This window comes from Protobothrops mucrosquamatus, unplaced genomic scaffold (genome assembly GCF_001527695.2).
Source record: "Protobothrops mucrosquamatus isolate PMUCROS unplaced genomic scaffold, P.Mucros_1.0 scaffold906, whole genome shotgun sequence".
Classification (NCBI taxonomy): Eukaryota; Metazoa; Chordata; class Lepidosauria; order Squamata; family Viperidae; genus Protobothrops; species Protobothrops mucrosquamatus.
The window spans coordinates 514,664-525,435 of NW_015387158.1; the positions used below are offsets into that span (position 1 = coordinate 514,664).

The 10,772-nt window shown below is 43.0% G+C and overlaps 1 protein-coding gene across 1 annotated transcript in view; it reads right to left on the bottom strand.

Moving 5' to 3' along the window:
- Positions 1-1,158: 1,158 nt before the first annotated feature.
- PLEKHA5 (pleckstrin homology domain containing A5) overlaps positions 1,159-10,772 on the bottom strand; it is a 103,171-nt gene continuing 93,557 nt past the window's right edge. The window contains exons 22-26 of the mRNA XM_029284757.1: positions 9,375-9,584; positions 7,773-7,931; positions 6,571-6,680; positions 3,690-3,847; positions 1,159-2,056 (exon numbers count right to left, since the gene is read on the bottom strand). Coding sequence (XP_029140590.1) covers positions 2,022-2,056; positions 3,690-3,847; positions 6,571-6,680; positions 7,773-7,931; positions 9,375-9,584 — 672 coding nt within the window. The 3' untranslated portion in view covers positions 1,159-2,021. The remainder of the gene's footprint in view (positions 2,057-3,689; positions 3,848-6,570; positions 6,681-7,772; positions 7,932-9,374; positions 9,585-10,772) is intronic.

The window sequence follows — 10,772 nt, forward strand, 5'->3', positions numbered from 1 at the left end:
GAGCCCTGTGTTAGCCACATGCATTTGCTCCTCCTTCTGAATTCCTCAGAGAATCTTTCTTCGCTTGCAAAGGCCCATTTTTACAATGCTTTATGAACTGCTTCTTATCCTTATGTAGTTCCTTTGTCAACCAGAACCTTATTATCCATATCATATGCAAATGCTGTAAACACAGGGAGTGACTGACCTAAAATCACATTACAGATTTTATAGTTGAGGGGTGGATTAAACCAAGATGTCCCTGATCCTGTTTGCCGTCTTAACTCTCATACTATGCTCTCTCCTCTAAGGTGGGATTAAATGAAATTATACTTGACTTTGGCCTCGTCCATCAGGACTCTTATTTTCTTAATTAATTGCACAATACACAAGATATTGAGATCAAGAAAAGAAGCAGGGATTCCTACCTAAAGTGAATCAGGTGAATGACACAATGGAAAACAATTTCTGAACCCAGCTAGGAATTTCTTAATTTGAATATCATAGATGGTCAGCTGTTCAGATCATACAAATGCTTGAAAAGCCTCACAGTTTTCTTACCCACGTATGAATAGTAAGGGATGAATGGCTGCTCCTTTAAAAACAGTTTGAAATTTAATATTTATGACTCTTTTATAGTTTCCTTATTTTTCCTTGGGATTAATTATTCTTTTGCCTTGAAATCCTTCAATCATATTCAATTGCTTAATTTAAATATTTCTGTTTCAGAAATATTTATCTCTCAAGAAATGAGAGGAACCAAGCACTACATCTCTGTCCTCATTAAAGAGATAATTTAACAGATTAACGAATAAAAGTTCTAATAAAAATGAAATAAAATAACACAACCATGTGATCAGAATTTGGAGGGGGGGGGTCTTTAGGATTTCATCCTGCTTGTGGATATTGGAATAGACCCTTTCAGGAACATCCTTTGCACCCCTTCTTGTTCTTATATTTTTATCCTATTTTGATTTTAATTTTGCTACTCGGATTGTGTATTTTTTAATTCTGTAGTTGTTGTTTTTTTGTTGTTGTTTTTTTTGTAAACTGGCCAGGAATAATGAGATTATGGCCGGATTAAAACAAAAGGAGTCAACCAATAATTCCGATTAAGATTCTCACTGCTAGATGCATAACATCCACACCACAGTTTAAGAACATCAACATTTATTTATAACATGATATAAAAGAAATGAAATATGAACATTTGCCTTTGAACAATAATAAGGGGTTTCTTATACTTACATTAGTTGTGCTCATTGTATAATATATACACAATGAACATAATTACATTTGTACACAGACTTAACTGGAAATTGAATATACCTGCTTCTTGATATATATACACCCTATTTCAACAGAGGAAGAAGAGCCCAGTCCATCCAGTTCCATTTCTTTTTGTAAAAAAAGGCAAAAAAAAAAAAGGAGTAAATACTAGCGTTCGTGAGAGTATGCGGATAGCAGAATGGCAGTAACTGACTTTGCAATCTGACTGGGATGTACTTACAGAACAACAACAACAAAAAAAGGACACATCTTAACTATGCAATGATTTTTTTTCCAAAAAAAATGGCACATTTTAAATAGAGGGTGGTGGCATTGATTAATCAAAAAGTGAAAATGAGACATGATCAGCTTTGGGAAGAAACCATGTTTCAGGTTTGACAGCAAAAGAAACCAGTAAGGGGAGGCCCCAAAGGAAGCCAATGTAACCGAATCCTTCCAAATTCAAACCCTTTCAGGAGGGGACAGTTCTGATTGTAGGCCACACAGAGGAGGAAGAGGAAGAGGAAAACTCTCGGTTGTGTGGATGGAATGAATACAGAGCAGCGATAGCAGGAAGCTGGTGACGGCAGGAAGAACTCTTGAGTTGGTTGACGGGGTACGGTGGGGATATTTAAAGCTCTCTTGGAATAAATGTTTTCCACAATGTGATAAAATGATGCTCTATGGACAAAAGCATCGGAACTATGAATTTCATAGATTTCATAAAAGTGACTGTACAGCATCCTTGTCTTTCCACGGGCGTGTTTGGGAAGTCAGCCGTGGATGGTCTCAGCAGAAGCCAACAGGGCTGAAAAAGAAAGAAGTTTCTGTTGACAACTAAGAATCAAGGGGAAGAGGAACAGCAATTTTATTTTTTGGAAATAGGGCAGGTCAGAATGAAACATCTTTAAAATCTCTGATTACCCAGACAGATCAGGGAAAGGAGAGGGGTTTTTCCATACTTAGTCAAGGCAAAAACAGGCTGAGGGAAGAAGCATCTCCTTTGACAAATACTGTTATAATCAAATGTTGACAAACAGTCCTGAATATTACCAAATTATGAGGGCAAATTAGGTGTCACTTAAAGAGAACTGAACTCACTTGGAAGAAAACTATTTCCAGAAAGCCTAGGCCAGGGGTAGGCAACCTTGGCTCTTTTATGACTCGTGGACTTCAACTCCCAGAATTCCTGAGCCAGCCATGCTGAGGGGAAAGGGAGAGGTTTCTAAGCTGAGCCATGCTGGCTCAGGAATTCTGGGAGTTGAAGTCCATGAGTCATAAAAGAGCCAAGGTTGCCTACCCCTGGCCTAGATGGAAGAAACCCCTATAGGTGATCCTCAACTTATAACCATTTGTAGCGCAACTGTACATAATGGCACTGAAAAAAAGTGTCTTACGACCAGTCCTCGCACTTATGACCTCGCAACCATTGGAGCATCCCTGCAGTCACGTGATCAAAATTCAGGTGCTTGGCAACTGGCATGTGCTTTAAGACTGTTGCACTATCCTGGGGTCACGTGATCACCATCTGCAACCTTCCCAGCCAGCTTCCAATAAGCAAAGTCAATGGGCGGAAGTTGGATTCACTTAACCACCACTCAAGATTCACTTAACAATTGTGATAAAAAAGGTTATAAAGTTGGGTACGATTCACTTAACAATCTGCCTTGCTTAGGAAGAAAAATTCTGCTTCCAATTATGGTCATAAGTTGAGAACTACCTGTTTGGCAGCCTTTCTGGGCACGAGCAGATATGGGGACCAGTTCCCAGAATTTTCAACCCTGAAGTTCACCGGCCCAGAAGCTGCCCAGGTTGGCTATGACTTAATTGTCCTTTTCCACTGAAGTGGGGTTGTTTCAGGAATGCAATAGTGAATCTGGTAATGCAGAACAGGTTTTCCACGGCTTTGTGTCAGACAGTTCAGAAGTGCTTCTCACTGAGCTACTAAACTTTGGCTTACTGTTACCGACTGGAGCTTAGGGCTTTCCTTGGTTGTTCTTTAATCTATGATCCTTTACCTCAAGACGACAAAATTAAAAACAACACCAACAACGCAAAACTGTGCCGAAAATATGAGGTAAGTGGTAGAGTCCTCTCACTGTAGTCAATTGGATAAGTCTGTGGCATCTCCAATTAAAGCAGGGTTCTTCAAACTTGGCCCTTTTATGACTTGTGGACTTCAACTCCCAGAATTCCTCAGCCAGGCAGTGAAGAACCCTGAATTAAAGGAACCAATAGCAGACAACGACAAAGAACCCTGGGGAGACTTCTTGTAGTATATGAATCTGGGAAACGATTTAACGGAACCATTTTAGATTTCTTTGCCATGCCGACAAAATGCCCTGCGCCCATCTGACCTCCTTAGGTGGGACTAAGGGCAACTGGAGTACACGCAGTCCCCTGGATATGTTTTTGACAAGTCTATGGATAGGAAACCCAACCTGCTGCTGCGGAGTTTCCCTTTGAAGTCTGTGCCGGCATCTCGAACGAAGGAGAAGAAACTGTATCCTCCTGTTGCTCTTGAATTCCACTTTTTTCACTCTCTTCTGAGCTGCTTTCAAGCTTGTGGTTGATGACGGGGGCCTCCTTGTTGGGGCTGCTGGAGCGGGGCGGGGGGGGGGAAGAACTAAAGGTTTAGAATTTCCTCTAACCTTTAATTAGGTTAACCGATACTATATACCATTTCAATAAAGTCTGCAACACAAAATGGGGACTGTGAAGTGCACCGGCTTATGCTTTACAGGACTGAGGGGCGGGGAGGGACCCAAACGAAGAACTCCGCCTTGGCTTTGAACTCTGCCTTTTTACAGGAGAAAGGTTTCAGGGGTTCAAAGAAATTGGCGCGGCTCGTCTCCCACTCCTGTCTCCTGAGTATAATCCAAACAGAAGGAAAGGGGAAATAATTTATGTTGAGGAAACACTAGATCCTGGTTGCTGGTTGGATGGGATCCCATGAGGAAATACCTCCTCTATAGGCCAGACTGAGAAGTTCAAAAATGTCCCTGAAAAAGGCAGTTCCTAAACCAGGCCATCCTGATGTCAAGAAAGCCATGAACTTGGTCAAGATGCTCCACCCCTCCAAGCCGCCAAATAGGCCAGGGGTGGGGAACCTTGGCTCTTTTATGACTTGTGGACTTCAACTCCCAGAATTCCTGAGCCAGCCATGTTGAGGGGAAAAGGGAGAGATTTCCAAGCTGAGTCATGCTGGTTCAGGAATTCTGGGAGTTGAAGTCCACAAGTCATAAAAGAGCCAAGGTTCCTCACCCCTGAAATAGGCTAAAGACCCCAACAGAGCAACAATCAAAACAAACAAACAAACAAAACACAAGCAGGACATCATCCAAATCATGACATCGATCACAAGTGTCCCTCTGCAAAAGAGTAAGCAGCCACCAAGAAAAAGGAACTAAAGTTGCCAAAATGGTAAGAAACTTCGTGGACTTTTTTTTTTTTTTAAAGATGTTCTGCAACTTTAATATGACCAATGAGGGAGGATTTGTGGACAGATTAACCTGATTTTTACAGGAGGGAATTTTAACGCAGGGCAGATGGTGAGGGGGCACGTTCATATGGGAGAGCAAATCCTCTCCAAGATTTTCTTATCTGGTCAGCTTCTCTCTTCCATTCAGCACTACATAGCACAAAAACCATTTCGAAACATTTTCGGATTAGAAAATCTACATTTCCCCCTCTCCTCCCTTGGCATGTGGTCCAGAATGGAATCAACAGGTTCCCAATTTAGATGAAGCCTTTCTATTTCTTGTGTTAAGTGTAAAAAAAAAAAGGGGGAGGGAAACAAAATGGAAAATACTAAAATGAGAGAAAGGTACGTATGTATGTATGTATAGGAAATCCTGGCTTAATAACCTGTCGCTTAACAGCTGTTCTAAGCTACAAAGGACTCCCCTCCAGATGGTTCCAACAGCCACCTGCTACCCCCATGGGATTGCATTTTGGGTGCTTGGCCACCAACTTGCATTTATTGCCATATGCAACATCTTGCGGTCACATGACAATTTTTGGTGTTTGCCCATTTCTGGAGTTTGCTTCCAGTTTCTGGCAAAAAAATGGCCACTGGATAAAATGGATTTGTTTAATGATCACTGTGTTTGCTTAACAACTGCGTTGCTCATTTAACAACTGCCAAACAAAAGATCATAAAATCAGGCATGGTCATGTGGTAACCCGCTCAAAAAACAACCACCACAACTTACAACCATAAATTTTGGGCTCAGTTATGGTCATAAGTTGAGGACTACCCGCATGTTTTTATGATTATGTATGTAATTAATTTATATAGCCGCCCATCTCATCAATGCGACTCTGGGCAGTACCAACATAAACAGCATAAAGAGCATGGAAAAGTACAATGGTCACTGAGAATAAACTAAAAAAAAATCCATCTCGACATCTCAAGGGCCTTCTGATCTTTTGAAAACGAATCTCCCATGCAATGCATTTTCGGTCTGCTTGGGATCTGTTTTTGGCCATGATCTAATTTTTGGCCATGATTCCAAATAGACCAAACCTAACCCTAACCCTATATTCATTTTAATTGGCAATCGAATTTTCCCATTTAATTTACTGTACTCCTTTCCTTAGAAAACCACTAAAAATCTATCCCTACCATTAGTTTTTGGCCAATATTTCAAACAGATCTAACCCTAGCCCTAACCCTAACCTAAGCGAAACCCTAGATCAGACATGTCAAACTTGCGACGTCACATGACGTCGCACAATATATCGGGATGGTTTTGCCATTGCCGGTAATGGGGTGGGCGTGGCTTCCGGATGACGCATCCGGCCCGCGGGCCGGCAGTTCGACACACCTGCCATAGATTCATTTTAACCGTCAATGTTTTTTTCCCCCAGATAATTTACTGTGCGTCAGAATTTAGTCTGAATGAAAAGCTGTAACTGCTCCTTTCCTGAGAAAAACAAGAATCTATCTCTACCATTAGTTTTTGGCCATGATTCCGAATAGACCTAACCCAATATTCATTTTAATTGGCAATGGAATTTTCCCATTTAATTTAATGTGCTCCTTTTCTTAGAAAACGACTAAGAATCTATCCCTACCCCTATCCAGATTTCCCATAAGCAACTACTCAACATAGCAAAGCAGAAGACCCATTCTGTTCTGACATCTGAGGGTAGATGCTACTGAGGTTTTCAGAGATGGCTGCCAAGTCAGAATGAGTAGTTTTTCAGAGGCAGTATATACAGGAAATGCACCGTCATTTCTGCATATGCAAAGACTGCAGCCATGTTAAGATTATTTGCAGGATTGGCTACAACTACCTAGTATCCACTTTGCTTTACCTGGCATTACTGTCTCCTGTCTGTTCTTCTGGCTTCTCAGGTGCTTGTTCAGGATTTCTCTCCTCTGGCTCAGAAACATCTGGGAACAGCTGATCTTCATTTTTTGGTAACTGGAACAGTGAAATAAACATGAAAGGGCAAGTGTTAATGGTCCTAAATGGGATGGCTAGAAAAGCGTTGTGTTTCAAAACCATAATGAGGTTACTATAACCATCTGGCAAAAAGTGAATTTGCTAACTCGTAGATTAATGCAATTTTTATGAGAATTATAATTATTTAATCTAGCGAATGCTGGAGAATTCAGAGTAAGAAAAGGAAAAATGATATGAAGGGTATTTAAAAATAGCATCATTCTTGTATTTCAGTGCATCCTTGTTAATTAATTTGTATCCGGTCTTTATTATTTCTATAAATAACTCAAGGTAGTGAACATATCCAGCACACTTGCCCACAGCAACAAGCCTGGGGGATGTCTTGGGCTGAGAGGGAGAAACTGGCCCAAAGTTACCTTGCTGGCTTTCTTGCCTAAAGTGGGACTAATAATAATAATAATAATAATAATAATAATAATAATAATAACAACAACAACAACAACAACAACAACAACAACAACAATAATATAATAAAGTTGGAAGGTACTTTGGAGGTCATCTAGTCCAACCCCCTGCTCAGGCAGGAAACCCTATACCATTTCAGACAAATGGCTGTCCAGTCTCTTCTTAAAAACTTCCAGTGTTGGTGCGTTCACCGCTTCTGGAGGCAGATTGTTCCACTGGTTAATTGTTCTAACTGTCAGGAAGTTTCTCCTTAGTTCTAGGTTGCTTCTCTCCTTGATGAGTTTCCATCCGTTGCTTCTTGTCCTGCCTTCAGGCGCTTTGGAAAATAGCTTGACTCCCTCTTCTTTGTGGCAGCCCCTGAGATACTGGAACTCTGCACTTGAACTCACGGTCTGCTGCTTTCTAGCTTGATGCCTTAACCATTAGACCAAACTGGCTCTTACTGTTACTATATGATTTGTTTTCCTAACAGCCCTCTAATAATTTTGAACAGACAAAAATGCGCAGAGTATTTCTAAAACCACTAAAATTAAAAAAACCACACTAATAATAGAAATGTATTAAAAAGTACCGAAATTATAACCAAGAGTCTTAACAAGTTACACCTTTATTCATGTCTAAGCATCATGTGGAAGGAAACAGTACCTGTGTAATAAAAGTAGGATTATGTTCACTGGCACAATCATTTTCTTTCAACCAAGGTGTGTCTTCTACATCATTCGGATGGCTTTGGCTCACGTCGCTCATTTTAACGCCATATTCTACTTCCTTGGGATTGCATACAAAGTTTTCTTTCCTTGGGCTCTGCAGAAATAAATTCGGGATTTGTTTTTTTTTTAATTAATGAGACAAATGACACCACCGTTAAAATAGAAATGGTAGTTACTGAATAAACAACCAAGGGAAACATGGATGCTATGTGACATTCCTTCAGTTCATGTCGATTAAAAATATAAAACCACAACGTGGGAGAGTTCAACACTATCTCTGCCTGTGCATGAAACAAATACAACCTTTCTCAATACCTGGTTTAAAGAGTATTTAGATGCCCCTTAATTTTCATTCTGACAACTTGCATTATAAAATATTCTCCTGGCCTTTCAGAAATCAAAGAAGTAGAAAGCTGTAAATCAGGAGGAGGAAGATTGCTCCAAATTAACCTTCTCTAAAACGATAGCTTGCAGATGTTTTGAACTTTCAAGACTCATAAACCTCCCTGGCTGGGAGTTTCTGATTGGAAAGTTGAAATGTCATGCATGTTACACTTTCTGCTTCTTCTCAACACTAGAGTTTTCCTTGTCATTAATTGGAAGTAAAACTCCACTAACTTTATTTAACACTGTCAGATAAACATTTTCAGGGTCGAACTATGGCAGTGATGGAGAACCTTTTAGAGACCGAGTGCCCAAAAACCACCTTGCCCCTGCCCTGCCCCCACCTCTCCTGCCCGCAGGGCCACCCACTGCCTCCACGGCCGACCACAGCAGATTGCCCAGGCGGCCCAGCAGTGTCATGGCGGCCACGCCCTCTGTCCGCGCCCTGCAGCATCATCTGCACGCAATGGGGCGCGAGAGTGGAGTCTTGTCCTCGCTGCCTGGCTGCCATGTCCTTGGCTGCACTGCTCCGCACAGGCTGCGCCCTGGGTGACTCTCCTCTGGGGGACTGCTAGTGAGGAGGGGGCCACGGGGGGTGGTGGGGCTAGGGCAACAGCATGCGTGCCCACAGAGAGAGCTCTGAATTCAGAGGTTCGCCACCACTGAACTATGGGATTCTTGATACTTTCTAAATTGGATTGTTTGCTTGCAGATGTTTCATTACCCAGCTGGGAAACTTCATCAATGCTCTGATGATATTACCTAGTTAGATATGTCTACAAGCAAATAACCAGACTCAGAAAGCACCAAGAATTCCACAAACAACACTTCCTCTTACTGTAAGAAAATAAAGGTTAAAAACTCCTCGAGGCTAGAATGTCTTGGTGGCTTCATGGACATGTCCACGTTGTCTTCCCAACCGTGACACAGAATTGGATTGTTGCTGCTCTTTTTCATTTTAGCTGAGATTGGCTGGGGGCCCTACCCAAGCACAAACAAGGCCTCCAACTGCTCAGCTGCTTGAAATCCACCAAGATCAGATCAAATTCTATCTCCATGGTAGCACTTGGAAAGAACCTAAGTCCTTGAGATTATAATACCCACAGAACCCTGTTTTTGTCTGTGTTCCACTGAAAGACTCTGAATATATTACCTGCAATAATTTAAAAGGGTTTTCTCTGACGAGGGCCGGACTTTGTGAAGGGGACAGATCTGAAATGCCAATAATATTCAGTCCTCTCTTTTTCTCACGCAAACAGGCCTGTTGATGCCTTTTTATTCTTTCCATCTGTTCCTCCAATGTCATTCGTGGGCGAGTAGTTTCTGCCAAGCATAATTGCTCCACTGCGCTTCTCGGCCTTTCCTTGAAAGAAAAAAAAAAGGGGTGATAATAAAAGTATTTCCTCAAAGGATACCGTTTTGCCACCGATGCCGCACCCTTCTGCAGCAAGGCTGTTTAAAATCCTACATAAACAATCATCAAGAAACTCTATGCGTGCGCATCATCTAGAATAACAGTGGGTGAATTTTCAGCCCTGTAATAATGCCCAAATGAGCCGGCCACCAACTGTTAGTTAGCCACAGAATGGGCTGCTCTGATAAAAAGGCATAGCCCTGTAATTTTTCTCTGCCCATTTGAATTTTCTCAACAGTTTTATCAGTGGAGATTCTAATCCAGATGTCAAACTCAAGGCCCGCAGGCCAGCTTCAGCCCCTGATGTGTTTAAATCTGGCCCCGCAAGCAGACTAATAGGAGGAAGTGATTGAGTATGTAGCGAGGAGGGGCTGAGCTGAAGCAGCGGCAGCGCCAGAGAGGTCTGGGGGAGAGTCAGCTGGAGCTGTGGTGTTGCTGGGGCTCTCCTGAGGCCCTGGGATCAGTGAGTGGGGCTTTCGGCGGCCTGGGGGTGGCAGTCTTCGGGGGAAGAATCAGCTGGAGCTGCGGGAATGCCGGGGCTTGGCGGGGACCCCAGAATCAGCACACGCAGCTCCAGCTGATGAGTGCTGCGTGAAAAGGCCAGCCGGGCAGTGAGTGAACACATGGGGGAGGAGAGGATACAAAAGGAGGGCTTTTGGCGGGAAGTAGGAGTGAGGGGGAAGAGAAGGCGATAGGGAGGAGAGGAGAGATGTCAGTGGGGCAAGCCTGAGGGAGAGAAGGGGGTAGAATAGGAGAGGCTTTTGTGGGAAAGCCTGAGGGAAAGAAGGGGATAATAAGGGAGGCTTCTGTGAGGCAAGCCTGAGGGAGAGAAGGGGATAGAATAGGAGAGGCTTTTGTGGGAAAGCCTGAGGGAAAGAAGGGGGCGGTGTTGGGAGGGACTCGTCACTCCCACGTCACGCCGCTTCTGCGCGAGCTGCATTGGCTGCCGGTAGCCTTCCGGGTGCGCTTCAAGGTGTTGATTATGATCTTTAAAGCGCTCCATGGCATCGGACCTGGTTACCTTCGAGACCGCCTCCTGCCACAGATTACCCCCCACCGACCTGTACGCTCTCACAGAGTGGGTCTCCTCAGGGTGCCGTCGGCCAGGCAGTGCCGGCTGGCGACCCCAAGGGGGAA